The sequence below is a fragment of the Vanellus vanellus genome (assembly GCF_965231255.1).
Source record: "Vanellus vanellus genome assembly, chromosome: 1".
Classification (NCBI taxonomy): Eukaryota; Metazoa; Chordata; class Aves; order Charadriiformes; family Charadriidae; genus Vanellus; species Vanellus vanellus.
In genome coordinates, this window is record NC_138905.1 from 150,448,324 (window position 1) to 150,470,627 (window position 22,304).

The window sequence follows — 22,304 nt, forward strand, 5'->3', positions numbered from 1 at the left end:
GGCTGCCGGGGCCGGTCCCGCTCCCCTCCCCGTCCTCCCTCGCTCTTTTCTCTCCCCGCGAGTTTACCCAGCAGTGCTTTGGGGCGGGCGCGTTTCCGCCGGTTTTTCCTGTTGGAGAAGGGAAGGGGGAGCTGTTTTCTCTCTCTCTCTCTCTCCGCTCGCAGTGTATTTTGTATCCCTTTTCTCCTCCTCCTTCTCCTCTTCCTCCTCCTCCTTCTCCACCTCCTCCTCCTCGGCTATCTTTGTCTGGCTCGCAGCACCCCGCTCCAGCCCCGCGCCTCTGCCCCTCCGCCGCCGCCGGGACGCGCAGCCCCGCCGGTGCCCGGTGCCGTTTCATGCGAGGGCAGCGCCGCGGGGAGGGCTCGGAGGCGGCGGGGGCTCCGCCGCGGCGTTGGGCGTGAGCTTTCCTCCCCCTCCATGCGAGAGCGGAGCCGCGGCTGCCGCTGCCGGTTGCCGGCGTGAGCACCGCCCCGCCGCCGGCCGGGCCGGGCCGGGCCGTGCCATGCCCGGGCGGGGAGCGCACCGTGAGGCTGCCAGAGGCTGCCGGCCCCGGCGCCGCTCCTGCCGCCGCCGCCGCGACATGGTGTGAGCCCGCTGCCGCCGGGGACGCGCGGGCAACTCACCCACTCACTCACTCACCCACACACCCACCGACCGACCCACTCACCCACCCACCCACCCACCGGCCGGGGCACCGCCGCCCGCCTCGGGGGCGGGGGTGGGGAGCGGAATCCAGCCCCGCACCGCACCGCGGGGAGACAGACGGACCGCAGCACCCCCTCTCCTTCCCTTCCTCCCTCCTTTCCTTCTTCCCTTCCCTCACCTCCCTCCCCCCCCTCCTCCTCCTCCTCCCACCATCCATCTATCTATCCATCATCCCCCCCGCCAACCCCTCCCAATGCTGAAGAGTTTCAACCCGGCGGGGCTGGAGTGAAGAAGGGAAGGGCGAAAGGAGGCGAGGAGCTCCGCGCAATTCCCGGCTGCTTCGGGGAGGAGGAGGAGGAGGAAGAAGAAGAAGAAGAAAGGGCGGGGGAGGGGGGGGGGGAGCGGCCTCGCTATTATTTAACAGAGAAGAAAAAAAAAAAGGAGATAAAGGAAAAAAAAAAAAAAAAAAAAGGAAGAGACGGGAAAATGGCGAACGATTCTCCCGCAAAAAGTCTGGTGGATATCGACCTTTCCTCCCTGCGGGTGAGTTGCCGGGGTGGGGGGCCGGGGCCGGCGGGGCGGGGGCCCGGCGCGTCCCTTTGCCGGGGTTGCGGGGCCGCGCCGGGTGGGAGCGGCCGAGCCGGGGCCGGGGTCGGTGCCGGGGTCGGTGCCCGGTGCGCGGGGGTCCGGCGGCCGCGTGGGGTGAGGGGTGGTGGTGGGGAGCCCCGCGGGGGCGGGCGGGTGGGTGGGTGGGGAGCGCGGCCCTTGGGCTGCTTTTCCTTTGTTTGCATGTATTGGCATGTGCGTGGAAAAAACAGGGCGCAACAGCTGCACGCCGCCAGCAGCCGGGCGGGCTCGCCGGGCTCTGCCAGCGGCCATCGCCTTGCAAAAATGTAACCCCGCTTCTTTTCTTTACCCCCCCCCCCCCCCCTCGTCCCCTTCTTCCCCCCCACCTCCACCCCTTTCCCCAGGACCCCGCTGGGATTTTTGAGCTGGTGGAAGTGGTTGGCAATGGCACGTACGGGCAAGTCTACAAGGTTTGTGGCAGAATTTCTTTTCTTTTTGTTGTTGTCGTTTTTTTTTTTTTTTTTGTTTTGTTTTTTTTTTTTTTCTAGAGGGTGGCCGGTGTCTCTGCCGGGCTGAGCAGACGGCTGACGGCGAGACACCCCGCTGTGGCAAGCGGAGCAGTTGGGGATGACAAAAATGTTGCTCTTGTCATTGTTGCTGCCCGTGACAAGTTTGCCAGCCTCTTGGCTTCTGCTTTTCCAAAGGGGTACGAATTACTCTCCCAAGTACCCATCCCGAAATGACAAAACAGTCCTTTATTGTCCTTGCTCCCCCCTGCAACCTTACCCGAGAAATGACCAAACCGAGTGGACACTGTCAGAGCATGTCCGCACTAAACAAATAGGTCCACGGGCTCATTCAGAATTGCTGCTGGAAGTCCCCGTGGAAGTTGCTGCTGCTGCTGCTGCGGTGGCTTGAGACAAAGGCATTGGCCTTCATTGAAATTGTCACCCGGTTTCCTTGTTGGAGAGCCTTCAAAGTGCTGAAGCTGTCGACTCGGGGGTGAACGGTGCTGCATCCGATCCCGCTGTGCTGCGCTGTGCAATGATGGGGGGGGGGGAGGAGAGCGACCATAATAAGTGATCGAAGCAGGGAAAGCTTATTTAGTGAAAATCAGAATTCCCAGAATAACCTGTTTGACAAGTGTATGACTTTAAAAAATAGAAATCGGAGAGTGGCCATGTGGGTGTGAAACTAGCCTACTTTCCCCCCCCCCCCCCTCCAGTGTGCAGTCAGTGGAACAAACAAATCTCGAGATTGCATGACTTTGCAGAGTGCTAGCTACCAGGATGACTAATTATTCACACAGTCTTAATACTTGGCTAAAGACAGAAGGCTTCAGCCTTATATTGTGTAGAAATGCAAGGCACATTTGCAGAGGGAAGGGGAGATAACTAAAAGTAACTGAGTATGCCTAGCTGCTTGGGTTTGGTGGTTTTGTTTTTTATTTTTTATTTTTTTATTTTGCTTATAAACAAGGCAGTATAATTGGTGAGTTTCCCTGATGGCAAGATACTGCTGCTTGCAGCTCCAGTAACTAAATAAAGCACTTTGGTGCCTCTTCTGCAAATGAAACACATGTCAGTTTGTTTTGAGGGCGTGAACCTCAGCCTTGGTGATGGAGAAGTAGTCTGCGCAGCCTGCGAGCTGCATTCGAAGGCTAGATGTGGAATAACCAGGCTGCTGCTGTTGGCAGAAAGCTGGAAAAAAGGATGTGGCTCAAAAGGCTGGAGCAGAGGGGGGGAGATAAGTGAGAAGCTGCACTTTGATACCACCTTGAGCGTTTGATTTTTTTTTTTTTTTTGTGACAAATGACATAATTTAAATTTTTGATGTAATCCTTCTGCTCCCAGAGCTGTCATCTCCTGAACCCTTCTTACAAAAAAAAAATTGTAGGGCATGAATGTGTGACTTGAAACTCTCCTGTTAATTATTGTAATTTGGTGCATTGTTTCTTGGCTTACTTGTTAATGCTTTGACTTAATGAGCAAAGTCCTCATTTGTTTAGCAGGCTTGAGGATAGAAACGTTTAATTTCATTTTCCTTCGATATGCTAGAAGTCTCCCAGAATAGTTAACATGAACAACGAAACTCGGCGCCTGCATTTATTGACTTGGAAGAGTGAATGGACACCTGAGGTCTAAGGGCATCCGTGTCACTCTGATACCAGGGGAAGCGGCGGGCGGTTTCTGTCGGGGCACTAGTTTCAGTGTGTGTCTGATGAGGTTTCCCTGTCCTTCCTCACCGGTTAGACAACGGTGGAAATGTTTCCTCTTGCCTGGTGACTGAGGTGGTTTGGGTGCCGAGAATAAAAGAATTGGGGAAATACTGCTTTGCTATAGAGCCTTTCAGCCGTTAGTGGATTGACAGGTGTGTGGAAGTTTGGATTTGCACTGCTACTTCTTAGGCGTTTGTCTACATTTGTGTACATAGGCTAAAAATGTGGACAACTAACAGGGTTGTACATAAACGAAAGATAACGAAATGAAAACAAAAAGCTTCCTAGCTGTGATTAAACCTCGGCTTTCTTCTTAAAAGAATGCAGCTATGTTAAGGAAAAAAAAAAAAAAATCAGTGCAATAGTATTTAACTTTTCTCAGCTGCGGTTTCGTTAGGAAAAATGCTCTGTGGATACCCGGAGATAAAACTGTGTGTGTATGTTTTGAGGGCTTTCGGAGGAACTGTATAACCGAGGGAAAAACGTGGTTACGCCGTGTTTGCTTGTTGCCTTCCGCTTCCCTCCTACCCAGCAACCCCTCCTTGAAATCCCTCTTCTCAAATGGGTTTATTTCCCTTTTAACTGGGCTGTCGTCCCAAGGGACTGGCCGGGGGGGGTGTGGGTGGGTGGGTGGTTTGGCGGGGAGAGGTTGTCTTTGAGGAACCGTAGCCCCCCGAGATCGCTGGGGCAGCGCTGGTTTGGTGTACTTCCACCTTCGTGTATCGGCATCAGCGATGATGTCACCGGGGCGCGGGCAGCGGGATTGGCTGGCTACCTGCCACTGCGGGGAGGACGCAGGGAGCGGGAGAGGGCATGACGTTATCTCTTTGTCTGGCTCATACACCCCGGCGATGATGAGGATGATGATGCCGAAGGTCGTTCGCCTCGCGCTGGGAGAGGGGGGGTCTCCCCTCCGGCGGTGGGGAAGGAGACGGCGCCCGACCTGTTGAAGAGCGGGAGATAGTCCTGGTTTTCTCCTCTTCGCCTGAGCTGTTTCCAGCTCAGACCTATCTAGCCAGAGGTATTTCTATAGGGAGTTCTACCCTGGCTGTTTACTGAGCTATATATAGGTGTATAGATGTATACAGATGTACATACACGCGTGAAAGATGAGGGCAGTCTGAAGTTGTTTGGCACCTGAGTGCAAGTCGGAGTTGCTCCATGTCACAGCGCAGTGTGAATCCTCCCGGGGTTTGATGCCATTAAGTGGGATGCCTTATGTGGAGTATTAAAAAATACTAAGGTTTCAGCTGCTCCGCTTAAAGCCCGTAGGGTTTACATTATTTTCATCTTCGTAACCTCGCTTACAGCCCCCCTTGCGTGAAGGAGCCTTGTGATTCAAGAGGAGCTTGTTGTGCAGCCATGAATTGGGGAGGGGAATGAGCCTGAGGTTCCCTAGCCCTGGGTGCCTTGAAGAAAACGGGGTGTTTTGGGGGAAGCCTTAACCCTGTGCAGGGGAGGGCGCAGCGATGGGGGTGGCTCAGTGGTCCTGGGGCAAAGCAGAGCTCCTCCGCTGCTCGTCTGAAACCCTGAGGGGGTGTGCAAGGCCGGCCTGGAAGTTTTTTCCCCTTTTCCTAGTCAGTTCAAAATCCAAGGAGGATGTCGCAGAAGAAAGAGGGATGCTTTTGCACCTTGGGTTGCTTTTAAGTTAGAAAGCAAAGGGTTAAACACTGCAAAATAGAGCCCCTCCGAGCTGGTGAGAATCCTCCCCCCCCCCCCCCCCCAGTCTGTATTTTAACACTTTTAAGGAGCCCCACGCCTCTGCTGGGGTTTGGAGGGAGAAATTTCCCTCCAGCAGGTTGGTGTCAGCTGGCGGGGGGCAGCGATGTACCCATGTACCACCGTCTGTAACTGGGGAGGTGCGAGCAAGGGGGTGATGTGCATGGCACAGAATTTGGCAGAAAAGTGGCGTTCGCCCGAAATTGTGCTTTTTGCGTGTGCTGCTGTCCCGTGGGGTGGGCTGTGCCCCCACGTCTGCCTTCTTCCCGAAGCCTATCCTGCTTTATCAGAGCACTTTGGTGTGACTGGAACTTGTGGTCGGCTTACCGCGCGATTAGCTGCCTTGAGGACTTTTTTTGATCTTTTGCAAATAGTGGAGAAGCATTTTTAGCATTGCTGCGGTTAGGTTTCAGTTTTTCACGTCCAGTAGTAAGCTTAATTTGAAGTTTGGCTCGCACAAAATGAAAACACTCCTGAAATTTGCCTCGAGATAAGATTCAAACTGGGTGTTTGCTTCCCCCCCCCCTTTTTTTTTTAATGCAAAAGACCTGTGAACTAAAGGCAATGGTTAATATTTTGCACATTTTAAAATCTCTACCATAAGATTGTTCATAGAGGCATAAGGCTGATTAATTTTGCTATTGAGACTGAACTGCGTTGACTTGCTCCGGCACTTTCTCTTTGGGTTTTTTTTTTGGAGTGTGCGTATGTGTTTTTTAAAGATAGTTAACGCTTTAAAATAGCTGTTGTGAGTGCACTGTTACGTCTCACAGATAGACATCGTAATTCTCTTGTAGCGGCAATGACTGGGGGGGAAGGATGTTTTTGTGTGAGTTCTGAGGGCGCACCAGAAAGAGGAGAATTAGGGATGATATTCCTAATTGCCCTCAGTGCAGGCTGGTGTGGCTTTCTAAGAGCCTTGTAATAGTTAATTCACAGTGAAGGCTTCTTTTGTTGATTTATGTTGCAGCCTTCCAAAACTGCATGTAAATGATGTGTATTGTCTAACTGCTGGCTCATAAAAGGAAATGATGTAAGATGTGATCGTTTAAATGCTGATTTGAAAATAAATTAAAACTTGGATAAATGTTTTCCCACGCTAAGGGTACTCTATTTTTGTCTTAATGGACTTTATCTTACAAGGTGACTGTGTTGGGGGGGTAGGAAGAGGAGCCAGTGCTTGGTATTCTCTATGAACTCAGCTGAATCCCCCCCCTCCTCCTTTCCCCTTTCTTTCTGTCGCTGCTAAAGGGACATCATTGTGGATTCAAATGATTTTGTTAAACATGAATACAATTCCAGTCTTATCGCTATAAAGACAAACTGGGCTGAGGATCAGTGAGGTCACTGGCTTTCAGGAACTGATCCAGACCAGCTCTCTTAACTATGAACTGCTCTTCTTCTCTTCCTCCTCTGATTTTTTTCATGGGTTGTGTTGCAAAGGGAGAGTTTGCCGTTGGGGAAATTGGGAAGGACCTGGCAGGGGCTGGAATACTGGCATTTCTTTGGGTCCTGTGGCTAGATGTAGCCCTTAGCGTTGTCTGCAGTCCTCCCCCAATTTGATTGAACTTGTGACCAGTTCTCCATCACCCAAATCCTTCTTAATTAAATATACAAAAGCTAGGCAGGTGGCCAGTGGGGATTACTGATATTTATTTTTATTAAAAAAAAAAAAGAAAAAGAGAAAAGAAACCAACCTGCCAATTGTGGGTAACCACATGTCCCTCTCATTCTTCCTCCCCCAGTCCATCTGTCTGTTTGTCAAAATGTCTTTTTTTTTTTTTTTTTTGGTATCTTGTCTTAAATCAAATTGCAGGCTCCTGGGGCAGGAACTCCTTATTCCTGGAGTAATTAGAAGGGGACCCAGCACTCTGGGACCTGGGTGCGTGCAGGTCTTCAAGGTGATGGATGTAACAAAATACGGCCCAGAGTCTTACGCTGACCCCTGGGAAATCTTTTCAGCTTTCTATGGGAAGATTTTTCAGCTGATGTGGGTAAAATTTCAGTCGAAATCATCTCACGCTCTCCTTGCGTGTTGTGTGCGTGTGCTCTCTCCCCGGTGGCAGTGGTAGAGGGGGCATTTCCCCGGGCTTGCCAAGGCGGATGGGTTTCCCTGTGAAGGTCTCTGCACCTCGCTCCAGGCGCGGGGAAGATGAGCTTTATTCATAAGGCCCAGGACAGCGATTTTTGTTTGTTCGAGGATATTAAAGCAAGAAGGGGAGAAAACCAGAAACATACGCCTTCCCTTTCCTTGCTTTATTTTTTCTGTCTCCCGGTAATGGAAATTTTGGTGACATGTTATCGACTTCCAGGCACCAGAGCCTTAGCGGTAGTGTGCAGAAATGCTTTTTTTGGCCTCTGTGAGGATGGCAGGTCCGCGCCTCCCACCCTAGGGGATGACGTAGAGGAATGTCCCCAAAGGGAATCCAGCATTACAGGAGGTGTTCACCCTTTGCATTTCCCTGCCTTCAGCGTGTACATTTTTTAGTATAAATTTTTGGACTAGAATGCTAGCTGACTTTCCTCATGTGGTCTAGCATGTGTTTGTGTATACACATTATGTTCGAGTCATCTTCTTTTCAAGTGGTACTTTCTGTTGCAAGCGGGATTTCAGCCGGGTAGGTTGTGTACCTACCTTCTCGAGGTCTGTTTTCCTTGGAGGAAAGTGGCATTTTTGTTTTTCCCATTTTACATTTCTGACTGCACACTCTGGCTCTACCAGAAGTATTTCTCCCTGCCTTTGGATGACGTTGATATTTAAGCTCAATAGCATTGACTTGCACAATATGAGCTTGACTGTAGTCAAAAGTTACAGTAAGATCCTTATCTGCGGCGTTATTTTAGGTCCCAGTCCAACTCCCAGTGGAGCCAATGGAAAGAATTCAACTCGCTTGAGCGAAAGGTAGTTTTGGGAGGGGATCTCACAGCTTTGCACAAGAGTTTTCTTATCAAATAGCTTATGGTTGTAGCGTTATGGGTCCTTGATTGTTTCTCAGGTCGGCACAGGCTCAAGAAAAGGTACTGTTGGCTCTAAAATAAGGCAACTATGGGAAGGGGGAGGACAAAACTCACAACTGTGCATAATTTTGGGAAACTTGAGGTAGCTTTGAATGTAGACGACTTGGAGATTTTGACATTGCATCTCAGTGTTACTCCCAAAGTGTATTTTGTCCCTTGGATGTGGTGTGAAACACTTTCACAGAGGCACAAAATATGACACTGATGACAAACTGCAGAATGCTGCCAAATGCTCAGTGTGCTGTTTTTGATGCCTCCACCTAACTCTCAGTCCTGGTCCTCCGTCCTATGCTGAGCAAGGCTTGACGTATCTCCTCTTGGGTGGCCACAGGGCTCAGCAGTCCTAACGCCTGTGGTATCTATTTCAGTGTTAGGAGAAGGAGGGAGCAGCTTTCTGAAAGAGAAGTGAGTACAGACTGGAGACACGATAGTCCTGCAGGCAGAGCAGTCCCTTGCTCTGCCGGGCTTTGCCGTCCTGCAGCAGAGTGAAATCTGCTGTTCTCAGTGTGATGAGTAACTACAATTTGACCTCAGTGGTGTTTTGGTGCTCAGTGGTAAATTGCTGCTGATTGGGAAACCTGTGAGAAGCACCACTGAAGAAGGATGCAATCCCAGAGACTGGGGAATGGAGATGCCCACCCTTGCAGAGGACTGGCACTTCCAAAGCACATAGGGATCAGGTGGACATATGGATGGAGTGCGCTTCTCTCCACTTTATTTAGAAATTGGTGATACTAACTCCTATCTCAAGTGCCCTGCGCAACGCACTGTAGCAGGCATGAAGGGTGTTGACTTCTTGCTGGGCTTTTCCCATGCCCTCCTCCTGCTTGATCTTGCATCACACTGACAAGTGAAGGACCAAACCTATGGGAAGGTGTGGAGTTAGGAAGAGATAGTAGGACAGCTTGGAGAGAAGCAGCTTAGCAAAGGTGAATTTACAGAGGGAATCAGAGGGTGAAAAAGGAGAAGGTGGCTTAAATGTTGAGAATATATTAGTTAATCATTCATAGTTGTGTGAAACAAAATGTAGTGTGGAGTCAGGGGAAGTGCTTCATATAAGAAAAAGTAAGGGACAGCTTAACTGTCAGTAGAAATTCCTCAGCATATATCATATATATGCTATGTTGTATATATGCTATTTATGCAATACACAAAAATGTTTATATATTATGAAAGAGATTAGCTTTTATCCATGGCAGTTGGCTAGCTTTCACTAGCCAGCCAGGCTTTGGGCTTACCCACACCAGGGGAAGATCCACTGACACAATTTTTTGCGCTGATTTCAGCATGGCCCAGGCTGTGGAGACCTCCCTAAGCCCACCTCGCTGTGTTGGTGACCGTGTGCCAGAACAAGTGATGTCTTCTGGGGGAGATTGTTTAACACTCCTGGCAGAAGGCTTCTTTCCCACCGAACCTGAACCTCCCTGGGTTGCTCTGCCATTGGAGCTGTCGTTATCGCTGTACAAACAGGACACTGCAAGTGCCAACAGGTCCTGATCAGCCTGTCTAGTAATAAAACAGCTAATGTGGTAAAACTCCTAATGTGGATGCAGTTATACTGGTATTGTAGCGCTTATCTGGTGTGTCTCCGTCACCTCCCTTTGGAGCTGTCCCATGGCATGTTGATAAGAGCTGCTTTCCGCGCAGGGATCGCAGTGACTCATGGATTTGTACCTGCGAGTGAAAGAGCCGCATGGGCTGTAGGCACATGCTTCCTGGAGCGAGGCAGCACTGCCGCTGGAGAAGGTCTGCTGTAGGTCTGGGATCAGCAACGTGGCTGCTGAGGCCGTTAGTGGTGCGCCATGGACACTCGTCTGCTTCCTCCCCTGCCCCTAGTGTGCCTGGAAAACCCTCTGGCTCTGGAGCTTAATGCTCTTCCCACCACCCTGGCCAGGGAAGTCCTAAAAGACCCCTCTAGGCACCTTGCGTTGGAGACATGGGTGCTGCCGGGCTCCTGACCTGCCTCTGAAGGCTTGCCGCCTTCTGTACTGCTCTCCCCATGGAAATGCTGGTCCTCACGTCCATCCATAACACCCGTCTGCCTGGTCTTTGGCTACTCACTCTGTATTGTATTATCCCCCGAAGTGTCTTTTCTTTTTGGTACGCCTATGGAGTTCCCCTTAGCTTCACTGGATGTTTTAGGGCTCCGAAAATCAGGCTGGTTTTAGGTTTGAATGTTTGGGTTACCATCTTCTTATGTTGTACCAGTCCACGGTATGGACTCGTTGGCTCTGGTTCCTGCACCTGACAGCTTCACCAGAGGACAGAGGTGAAATGGGGAGGACATTACTTAGGTAAAAGAGTGGCAGCAGCTTGAAATACTCGGTTGCACCAAATCCGAGTATTAACTTCCTGAGGACTACCAAGGCAATAGTTTACCCCTGCTGGTTTACCTCAAAGCTGATGCACTTTGTTTGGGATTTTTGCATTTGGAACTGATAAAAATTACTTGAAGTCTTAAAAATACAACAGTCAATCGCAGTTAAGCCCTGGTAGTTTCAATTGCTTCTTCCCGGGATTTTGTGAGAGTAGCTGTAGGGGATGACAGTGGGCAAGAGTTCATGATTCTAATTTAAACAGTAAGCTCAAAACAAAATAAACTTGTCTCAAAACCTGCCCCTACACTTCAAGCTATGTAATGCTATTGGGTTGTTTTGTTTTCAAACCCAGGAAAGAAAAGCTTAAGCTCAGTAGGCCTTAATGTGTAAATTGCGCCATGCCTTACTTGGTTTTATGTATCTTAAACACAGAGACCCCCCCCCCCCAACATCATTACAGTTCATTATTTTTCTTCATTTTTGTGCTTCATGAGGAAAATTCTGTGGAATATACAAAAGCAGGCACAATCTTACAGGGTTGTCATCAAGAAGGAATACTTAGCTGAGTTATAAACCCTTGCAGGTAGGGGCATGAAATGCTGACGGACCTTTAGCTGTAGTGCCACTTGCGTGCGCTACTTCAATAATCAAAATAATTCTTGGGGTAACTGGTGCAGCAGTGTTTGCATATAATGATGAGTTATTTGCTGACTGGAAGCCCTAATTGAGTTTCTTTTGTCCTTTTCCCCCCAAAATGGCAGCGCTGTGTATCTCCAGTTATTTTACGGTGGCCTGATAGGTGAAAAATGCATTTTGTAGCGAGAGCTGCAGATAATGCACATCTGGTCAGGAATTTACAGCTTGTTTCTGTGCAGTGGGCTCAGATGGTACTTTTGTAAGGTGCTTAAGTAGGTGGGCTGCCTACTGTCCTTTCGCTGTCTAAAGGTGAGCGGAGTGCTCTAGGGCTCAGTGGAGAGAAATAGGACAGGGGAATGGCCTCTGGAGATACCTACTCTAGGATGAGATAAATTGCTCTTTACCTGAGTCTTTGTTAATTGTAATGGGAACTTAGGATGAATGTCTTGGTTGTTATGTCTTCTAGATGTCTAAGGTTGGTGATGTTGACCCCACTCTGTACCTACTCTGTAGTAGCCCCTACAGTCCATCTTTTTTTGTGGGATATATAGTAAGAGTGAAGATGGCTTTGTAAGTGTGAAAGTGAATGACCTGTGAAACCCCTCTTGCCCATCACTGGGAGGGAAGCATCCGTTTTCCCAAAAGACTCATAAACAGGTCGCTTGGTTTTGCATGCATTTACTGTGAGGTGCCTGCCCTCTCGTTAGTATCTCCACACTCTTATATGAAGGCTGGGAACTTAAATATCGACAAGTTTATTTCTACAAAACTTCTGAGGGGTCTGGTTTAGAAGAATTATCAGTGTGAAAAGCAGTCAGTGCCTTGTGTCTCTTAGTAAGCTACGGGGTCTTTCCTGTTCAGATAAATTATACTTCTACAGAGAATGCATTTATTCGAGGTTACTGTTTTTCAGGAGAGAGTTATAGAGACACTTTAACTCTTTTGATGATGTCGATAAGGGTTGTAATTAAGTGCCTGACATTCAAGCTGTTTTTTCAAAGGTGTGCTTCTCTGCAAAGTATCCTTTCCCATCAAACCTGTTTGGTCTTTTGTTACTTTCTCCCCCCCCCCCCCCTCCAGTCACATTGTTCTATTGCTTCTCCGTAGCTGTAAGCTCGGCTAGTAGAATTCAATCTGGTTGTGAATCTTATTTTTAAATCTCAATCTGTTGTAAATCCAAGTATCTTTTCTCTAATTAACACTTGGGTTTTTGTTTTTTTTTTTTTTTTTTTTTGAGGCAATATACTGCGTGTTCCTTCAGCAGCTACAGCGGACATTCCTGAAGTAGTTGAAGTTTCATATTCCGCACCGTTTGTTAAACCAAACTACCAATTGCATGGTAATCTCCCGTATAAACACAGAAGGAAACAGAGCTCTCATGTCTTCTCCTCTGATAGCCAGGTTATCCGCTGTGCTTTACTTTGGAGTGAGGTTGTGGGAGGGAAGCACAGTGGGAAACTGGTGTAATTTATTCGCTGCCACCCAGGAAATCTGTGACAGAGGTACAATCCACATCTCTGGATGCAAAGTCCTGTGCTTTAATCAAAAGAGATCCCTTCTTTGCCTTAGTGATAGCTGGGGTCAGCTTTCACGCTTGCCCAAGCCAAAGAGAGGGAAGCCTTTGCGCGTTGACCCTCTGGTCTCTTAAGAGCCGCCCAGAGGAGGGGGCTAAATGTTCTTGGGCGACCGGGCAGGTGGATCTCGTAGAGCGAGCTTCGTGGTACCTCCGCTTGTTTTACTTGTCTTTGCGGTGGGATTGTTGTGTGCTGTCTTGCAGTTGGTGAGGTTCCTGTGTTTAAAGTAGTTTTGCAGAAAGCTCTGTACAGAGTTGCTGACATTTAACTGTATTGCTGTCTGCAACGGAGGTGGGGCAGGTATTAGGATATTTTACCATGACTGAACAGCAGTGTTAATACCTTTAAAATTGCTATATTGACGTTTATGAGCAGATATCACATTACAGTGAGAACTTCAGGGGCCCTCTGCTGCGCATGAGAGTTCTTGGTTGATTTAGAAAGCAAATAAATAAAATTCTAAGGCCACCCCAACACAATCAAGCACATTAAACCGAAAATGCGAGGCGATGCTCTATCCTTAGCTTATCCTGCAGTCTGCTGTTATTTTGGCAGATTAAGTTAATGATGTGGCATCGCAGGAGAAGGAACAAAAGGCGCACAGCGGTGGGCACTCTGGGGAAGCCTTCGATGTCAAGGGACCTCCCTGATGTCACAGCAGGCGTTTCTGCACCCCAGCGCCGTACCTTGCGCCCGGGGTCCAGGGGCGCGCCGGGAGGAGTCCCTGCGCCGCAGGGGTTGGGGCTTTGGCGGAGCTGGCTCGTCTCCAGGCTCCCTTTCGTCGTCGCCTTCGCCTGTGATGCTGGTGTGGTCTTGCAGGGGAAGAAAGAATGTCAGCCTATTAATAGTGACGGCGCAGGCTTTCTCCTCTTCATCTGTTAAAAAATCACTGGAATGCTTTGAATAACAAAATTGCCGAAAAATCTTGCTTTTTAATCTGAGCCTTGGGAAGGGTGCGCTTCGCTCCTTCATTTCGCCCCCCCCCCCGCATGAAATGCAATGAAATTCTCTGATCTGGCTTGTCCTTGGGGGCTGTGGAGAAAGCTTTATGCAGCTCCCCCCGTGTGTTTTACGTGCTCGCCGAGAGTTAAATTCTGGAGCGATGACAAGTGAATATGGAGAAAATGTTTCAAGTCACGTGAAAGAAATGTTACTTGCTAAATAACTTGAGTGTTAAAAGAAGGGATGGGAAAAGCTTTTCTTAGCCTTTGTGGAAGTCTTATATGGCAAGGAATGAAAATCTTTAATACTGACCTAATTTTATTTGTATTTAAGATCAAAGAGCTCTTGTGAATGAGTTGCTTGTCTTATATGTCACTGGCTTTATGGTTTTCTGAATGGCTTGAGGCAGTAAATCAGCCCTGAGTAATGCTACCTTTCCTTAGGTTGCCTCTGAGGTAATGGAAGAGCGCTCTGTTTTCCTCTTCAGGAATAAAAATATATTAGTTATTGAGCAGACTTTTTTCTGATTTAGTTGTTGAGTTTGGAGGTGCTTCCTCGTGGACCGAATGCCGTGGCAGCGCTTGCAGTGGGTTTTCGTAACGGAAGAGAGAAGGGGGCAATGACAAATGAAACTGCTGTCGTTGACACCACTGCTTGGGTCGCAGATCAAGTCCCTGCTGCGATCGGGGTTTGACTTTGGAGCATCCTCTTCTGCTGCTGCTCTGCACCTCTTTGCTTTCTGATACCGAAGGCTGTAGTCAGCGTGTGCTGCTGTTGTAAGGAAATACGTTTTGTGTGCATACGGTGTGGTTGCGCTGGGCTGTATGGGAAAGGGGAAGGTTTTGTTTTGTGCTCCCCACCGGTAGGATTTCCTACTGCAGAAAGGAGAAGGGAAGGTTAAGCAGAGAGCTGAAACGCCTTGAGTGGCGTCTGGTTACTTTATTTCAGCAGGGAGAGGGATCTCCCGCTTTCTTACACGGTACAGAGCTGTGCTGAAAGCAGCGGGCCTTGGAGATACCTCGACTCGCTGGAGAATATACTGACCTGGTAGCACCATAATGTGGATTTTAGTCTGTCTCAGTAACTCAGATGAGAGAAGATGGGAAAAGGGAATGTGAACAGCATTGCAAATCTGTAAAGATGGCATCAGCCTAGTTTGTAGACCTTTGGGAGTTTGGAAACAAAGCCAGTAGATTTGGGTATTAAAGTGTCGCGTTACTGTTACTATCTGTCCACCCTGCGGGATCAATGTGCTTAGGAGAAGAGGAGATGAAATTCTTTTTGCGGGTGTCATTGTCTGAACTGTTGACTGATGTGAAATGACACATGTACGTGGAAACCCCCAGAAGAGAACCTGGGTGGTACGGTACCTCTGAGGTGGTAGTTTGGTCTGCTGGGCTTTGACTGCTGGTGTGTCTGCGTCAGTGGTGGTGGACAGTGCTGACTCGTCAGAGCCGCTTCTCACCTCCTCTGCTCGGAGCCTGCGTGGGTCGTGGGCACGAGAGGTGCCCAATAAACGGGAAACCTCATAAAGCCCCTTGTGTTGCTGAACTTTGCCAAAACCTGGCTTTTTGTCAAGGTTAGATGAGAAGTTGGGAGCGCGCTTTCCTTCCAAGAACTCTTGGTTTAAAGCTCCATTAATTGTGTGTCAGTTACCATATGTGTTATGATAATAACCAAGAGTGGAAAGGACTGGATTTATTTCGGTAAACATTTCACCTAGTAAAAATTTAATAGCTTGTCTGCGTTCAAAGGCCATTCCTTTTTTTTCCCCCGTGCAGATTGTGCACCCAGCAGCAGTACAGAGCGTTTCCCCGAGAGCTGTGTTTATAACCTGACCTTGAGACGCTGCTCCTCCCGAGGGACGGACGGGGCTGTTCCAAGGATGCTCCATCCCGAGTTTCTGTGCGAGGCGCAGATTGGGTTCGCCTCTGCTGCGCTGAATTCTGTGGGTTTCTTTTAATAGTGACTACGGACAGCTTTGAAAGATGATAAAAACAACACGCTGAAGTGACTAGGGACTTGCGTCTGAATCACAGCCGTCAGCAAAACCACCTAGTTTCGGGAACCATTCTGCATGACGGCAGAAAAAGTCTTGTGAGTGCCTGAGCCAAACTTCTCTTCAACGAATGTGTGATTTCATGATTTGAGTGTTTCAAGGGAAATGTTTTGAATGTCTTTGCCGTCTTAGGCCGGCAGGAATAATATCCTTAATAGATTACGCAGACCCCCTGTATATTTATAATTTGAGGGGCGTAAATGTCATTTGAGAGAAAAGGAAGTGTGGTGGAGTAAGAGCATGGTAGAGGTAATCCTTCTTATTGCGGTGTTCAGGTGTATATTGGTTGAGTTTAGATTATTTTTCTAAAGCTGGAAGTACTTTGGCTGTCCGGGATCAGGCCCCATCTGCTGAAGTCAGTGGCAGTAAAGTGGGTGGGAGCCTGGCTCTGCTTAGAGCCATGGGCAAAGGGTTGCCCATTTTTGATTGGAGTCATTGTTCCCTCATCAGACTTCAGAGAAAAAGTATTCTTTTTAGAAATACCTCTTTTTGGAAGTGCCTTGTGTCTCAAACAACTTTGATTTACTCCTTAATCTTTTCTTGTAGAATGAATTTTCTATTTTTGCCCTTTTCTAGCAGTGGCAGGTTTTTTCTCTCTCTCTCTCTCTCTCTCTCTCTCTCTCTCTCTCTCTCTCTCTCTCTGTGGTTTGTTTTGTCCTTCTCGCTCTCTTCCCTCATACTCATCTGATGTGGGTGAATTCCTCCCGCCTCTCTCCCTTCCTCTAAAGTCTACACTCATCATCCTTTGCATTTCTTCCTCTAGGCTTGTCTGTGGCTTTTTTTCTTTTTTTGGTATAAAAGTAGCTAACAAATAGAAGGGATATGGTTAAATCCGCGTGACCTCTGGTATTGGCTGTAGTTCTGCCAAGATGAGTGAGGTTTGTTTGTTTTTTCATTAATGTGTTTCTCCACAAGCATTCTGTACCTTCTTTAGATCTTTTTTTTGTGGTCTCTTTTTACCCTGGCTTTCCAAAGAAATGAGGCTCCGTCCATTTTACTCTGTCCTCAACACTTTTTCAACCTCAGGGCTGACTTCAGCTGTGTTTTGGTTTGAGGTATGGGTCTAAAATCCTTACAAGTTTCACGGAAAGTAGATGACGAGGTAGATGGGAATGAGAGAGCCTGTTTGCTCTTCTCCTACCCCCTGTGTCCCCGTGGAGGGACTATTAAAGTGCCTCTTTATTGGGCATAGGGAAGGTGTGTGCCCAAGATGAAGGCTTCAGGCTTACCTCTGCCTGCGAGGTGGAGGCAGTGGGGTCAGAGTTGTTACCTGTTGGCTGAGCAAAAAAGAGAGGGAAAATGATCTCAGGTCTGTCTTGTGCTCCACTGGGCTTGGACGGGGCTTTGAGCAACTTGGTCTAGTGGGAGGTGTCCCTGCCTATGGCAGGGGGTTGGAACTAGGTGATCTTCAAGGTCCCTTCCAACCTAAACCAAATTCTATGAATTTATTATTCCCTTCCCCCCTCCCTGTCTTTTGGGCAAAACTATGGTGCCACCTCCTGAAGTCGAGGTGTTCCCTGTCTGCGGAGGCGGCAGTCGGAGGAGGGATGCTCTCTCCCAGGGCTCCTCTTTCTGCTGGGATTGAAGGTGTGAGATTTGTATATGTGACCTAAAGCGCATTGGAAGTCTTTGTCTAGACAAGGCACGCTGCCCTTGACACATGCTGAGTCCGTGTAGTTAAAGCCTCTGGTACTTAGCGTGCGCTAACCTCGGGAGGTAAATCCTGGGCTAGACAAGCCCCCCGAGGAGGCACTGGGCAAGGTGGGGATTTCTTTGCATTAGTCTTTGCTGCAACCTCAGCTGGTGCCTGAATTTAAAACTGCTGTAATAAACAGTCGTAAACCCTGGATGCTTTTTCTCTTGTCAGCTCCTGTCTGAATAGGGGCTTTTTCATGACACATGCTTGTTTGCTCATGTTTCTCTTTTAAGGAAAGCAGTTAAACTGGGCAATAACCACCAGTAATTCAGTGCTCCGTTAAGCATGTAATAAACCGAGCCCCAGATCCCTCGGTCTCGAGCCATTAGAGACTGCCGCCCTTTGTTTCTCTCTTTGGAGGGAGGAGGGAAGAAAAGGGGCACAACCAACTTGTTTGGTGGGAAGGACAAAAGGGTGGCCAGAGAGGGGAGAGGCATGACAGTGCGGGGCTCCCATCACCATCCTTCCCAAAAAGTGCAGGATCAAACCTTGGCCTTTGCTCCGTGCTCGTGATGGCAAACCATCGGGGAGTCTGCTGCAGATTTGTTTGAAAAACGGGACTGCAGCTCCTCGTGGTTGGTGCTGGACGAAGCGCTGTGTCTCAGCTCATCCTCCTGAGCAAAGCATGTGCCTCTCGTTGACTACAAGGCTTGCTATCCTTTCCTGACTCTTTTTTTTTTTTTTTTTTTTAAATCCAGGTGCAGCCCAGCTGTGGGATAGGCAGTAGCTGATTCAATTCTGCACTGTTTTCATGCATTGCCAAAATACAGCCTTCTGCTGAGTTACCAAGTAGACTTTGTTGGGTTCTTTTTGGTTGTTTGGGACTGGGTTTTCTTTCAAAGCAACTTGGTGTAAGTGTTGGTGCAGAGTGGAAACAAAGCAAAGTTTAACCAATTTGTGGATAAATGTTAAAGGCGGATATCTTAACAGAGTTCTGGGAAACTCTTCATGTGAAAACACAATTAAAGTGCCTTCTTATCTCTGAATTGCCCCTTTAAGCCTCAAACCCAGCCTCTGCAAATCAGTTTTATCTTTTACAAAGAGAATGGCTTCATGCTATTTCTCTGCATGATTTTGCAAAATGCGTTTCCAGAGGGGAGCTTTCTTACACATATGCAGAACAAATTTTAGCAAAACATTTTACTTTCTTCTATCTTCAGACTTATGAAAATGAACTCCGTCATGACTTTTCAAAGTGTGGGTTTAAGCAAAAGCTCCCAAGGCAGTTCAGTGCTGATTCTGATGCAGCTGTTAGTTTAAGGAATCTCTTTTTAAACTGGAGGTGGCTGTTAATTATATTCAGGAGAGGAAAATGCAGTATTGAGCTGGATAAACCGTAGTTTTAGTGATACTTATTTTGAGGTTGGGTGTGGCAGGTAAGAAAGACATTCTGTCAAAAAGATAAAAGGAGAAGGACTGGTTTAAATTTTAATACGACTAATTTTTAACAACCTTTTCTAAGATTTTCTCCTTCTGCAACATATTTTACAAGCACTGCCATCCCGGAGAGCACCATTGCTGCCTGCCACCCTGCTTCGGCTGCTTCGTTGCAGTGCTTCTGGCTTTTCAAAATTGGATGCAACTTTTAGATGCTCAGCGCAATTCACTGTAGGACAGTTAGTATACATGAATTTTGTTTCCCGGTCCTTTGGGTATAAGGAGGGTGCCTGGTGGCTCTGTAAATGCCGAACGGCAGTGTGTAAGACTATATTAAGTGTTAGGCAACTGCTGGAGAGGGAGCGGGGGAATTGAGGGAGGAGAGCAGGTCGTCTCCGTGGGTCTGACTTCAGCGTGTTGGCTTGCAGCTTCCACATGGACCGTCACCACATCCCGTCTCTGGTTCTGCGGGTTAGCTTCTGCGATCGTCCCCCTGAGACCGTGTGGGCATCATGGCCTTAAGAAATGGTTCATTTAATTCATGGGGATGATAATAACGTTTGGTGGGGGAAGCTTCGCATGTGGACTGACTGCCCTTTGAGCCTGGAGCTCATCACTGTGTTCCTCGCTGGTTGCGTGGCCGGGGCCATCCTGCTCCCTGCGCAGAAGCGATGCTCTCCCCTTGGGAGCCGCATGCCCCCCTGCTCTGATTCGGACCGTGCTGCCCAGGAACCGCTCTTCCTGCCCTCCCCAGGAGCGGAGCGGGTGGGAGAGCTGCGGGACATGCCAGGCTTATTATACTCGCAGTTTCCCAGTCTGCCAGGTTTACTAGGTGAAGTAAAATTAGTTATCTATTCAGATTTTTCTCACCTTGTGGATGAATTGAGGCATGCGTAAGGGTGTCTGTCTGTGGCCTTGTGCCATACTGTGAGCGGCGGGGGATGGAGATGAAGCTGATGTACATCTCCTCTCCAGCATTATGCACACTGGTTGCCGCTGTATCCTTATTCAGTCTTTCAGGTGCTGGATAATAACGCAGTGGTCCCTCTGGTAGCGACAGGCAAGAAATGATGAAGATCAAAAGTCTCCCACTCGGATATCTGCAATTTTTTATGTACTCACATAGCCTTTTTCCTAGGAAGACCACGATCGCATCTATTGCTCAAGCTGTTTTTTAAGATTCCCTCCTTCCCCCACCACTCCCTTGGGCTGCAAGGAAGTGACAGTTGTGGGAGGATTGAGCCAAGTCTGTTTTTTAGGTATTAGGAGGTACTTAGAGGAGTTTTCTGTTGAGATCACCATCTGGACAGAGATTCATTTGCTGAGGAGCTGCGTTGATTCCAGGGGAAAACTGTTTAGATGTGGTGTGTATGGTACTAGCAGGCCAAAAAGGCCGTAAGGGAAGGTATAGGCTACTATATGGTTACTTTAGGACTGTGTGTTTCTTGGAGACTTAGCTGGATGAAATGTAGCAGGTAGTCCGGGCAAACGGGCAGATCTGTTTCTTAGAGGGATTGGTGCTGACCTCTGTAATGCACCGGGCAGGCTCTAATCGTTGTTAATTGCTCCTGCATGGCAAGTTCAATAAAATTATAGGAGCCTGAGTACTTGGGAATCGCTCCCTTCCCCCATTGATCTGGACCCGTCTCCTGCAGGAATTGTTGAAAGTGGGTTACGTTCCTGGGAAGAGTTTTAAATTACAACAGATTTTTCCAACTTGACCCCTTGAAGTGTTTGGATTGCTAGAACAAACTCAGGAGAGGGATGCTCTCGCCCTCGGACACGGATCCTGTTTGTCCTGCTCTGCTGAATTTAACCTGCTGTGTTCCCTGCTCTCCGTGCTGGGATGGACTGAAGATTAGAGCTGGGGGGGGGGGAACATGACACGGGGGACACACACAGGGCACACACGTCCCGCTTTGGGATGCATTGATCTGCTGGAGCTTCATGTTTAGGCACCAGGGGGATTAAAGGGCGCGCTTTGGAAAGATACTCCTTCATCTCGCTGATAAGTGGTGCTGAACAGGCGGAGGGAGAGGAGGTTAATGCCCCTTTTACCCAGGGTCTGTTTAAAGAAAGGCAGTCGTTTAGCTAAAATATACATCCACAGTTCACTTCTGTTTAAACTGAAATTACTAAGTAAAGAAAGGCATCCTGGGAACAGATTAAGCCATATGCTAGGAAAGGAGCACATTTCTCTCAAGCTCAGTTGACAGCGACACACTTAAGGGTTTTCTCTATTAAATGTTTGAGAAATCTGTAGTAGACTTGAATTCTGCGTGGTTTTAATTACTTTTGATTTCTTTTTTTTTTGTTAAGCCTGCAGGATTCTGACGTTTTTCTTCACCTTCCCTTTTTTCTGCTCCCCCCTGCCTGCCTCCACGATGATGCTGTTTCATCGTGGAATGGAGCACTTGGGGTATCGTCAGCCATAGACGCATCCTGGTGATGGGCAGAGCCATCCCTGCGGAGCTGCCCATAAGGCTGCGTTTCCAACTCTGGGAGGTCCAGAAAGCTCTGGTCCTCAAATTTGTTGCTTCAGAAATATTTGATTAACTTTATCGTATTAGCATGAGGTTGGGATTATTGCTACTTCCTATACTTTATTAAAAATCTATTATTAAAAGTGCAAGCACGTGTATTGGCTTCTAATGACCCCTTTCTTTCTCTGCTCTCGGTGGCAATTAGCTATAGCGTTGGTAGCCCGTGCATCCAGGAACGGCAGGGTGGGGAGGGCCATTTTGCCCTGCTATTTTTGAAATATTTTATTTTTATTTTATTTTTTGGGGCGTTTTGGTCAGAAAATATTTAGCGCTCTGTTTTTTTTTTTTTTTTTCAGGCAGGAGAGAGGCTGATTCTCCCTATGTATTTAAGGCAGGGTTCCCCTCCTGTGGAGTTGTATTTGGAGGATATTTGCCTGTCTGTGGGCCGTAAGCATGTAGGTGCCGCCAGCTGCCATGCCTGTTTGCTTTCTCCCCCCTGCCAGCTCCTGGTTGAGCAAAGGTCGGACCTTTCACCTGCTCACCGCTTTGCATTTCCAGCGTTTGGATAAATTTGTCTTTCCAGGGAGCCTCTGACACAGGCGATTTCTGCTGAGCAGATGCACCCACGTTATCTCCCCGTGTGATTTATGCCGGGCTGTGTGCTGCTGTTCCCAAAACACCGAATGGAGAGGGAGGTCAAGGGGAAAAAAAAAAAAAGCCCCAGCCATAAGCAAGTTGCTTGTAGCTGTTTCAGACAGGCTATTCTCACTGCTGCTTTATCACTCACGTGCTTTGGTCTGGCAGACTCTGGACTGCAGAGAGTGGGGGAAAAAAAAAATAATAAAAAAAAATCCACCCCAGAGAGAACTTGGTTTGCTTATTCACAGTGCGGCTGTCTTTCCTAGCAAGAACACAAATCTTTCAGGGAAAAGCACTGATCCCATGTGAGCAATTGTGGTGTTTTGTTGTGAGGAGTCAACACATTCCCGTGCAAAGCAGGGCTGCTAAAAATACTTTTCACTACATTTTGACCAGGTCTGCAGTTGTTTGTC

At 48.2% G+C, this 22,304-nt stretch overlaps 1 protein-coding gene across 2 annotated transcripts in view; it reads left to right on the plus strand.

Moving 5' to 3' along the window:
* Positions 1 to 399: 399 nt before the first annotated feature.
* MAP4K4 (mitogen-activated protein kinase kinase kinase kinase 4) overlaps positions 400 to 22,304 on the plus strand; it is a 165,863-nt gene continuing 143,958 nt past the window's right edge. The window contains exons 1-2 of one of the 2 annotated variants that reach the window (XM_082480565.1): positions 400 to 1,188; positions 1,617 to 1,682. In XM_082480565.1, coding sequence (XP_082336691.1) covers positions 1,132 to 1,188; positions 1,617 to 1,682 — 123 coding nt within the window. In that variant the 5' untranslated portion in view covers positions 400 to 1,131. The remainder of the gene's footprint in view (positions 1,189 to 1,616; positions 1,683 to 22,304) is intronic. The other variant, XM_082480566.1, reaches the window with a different exon arrangement.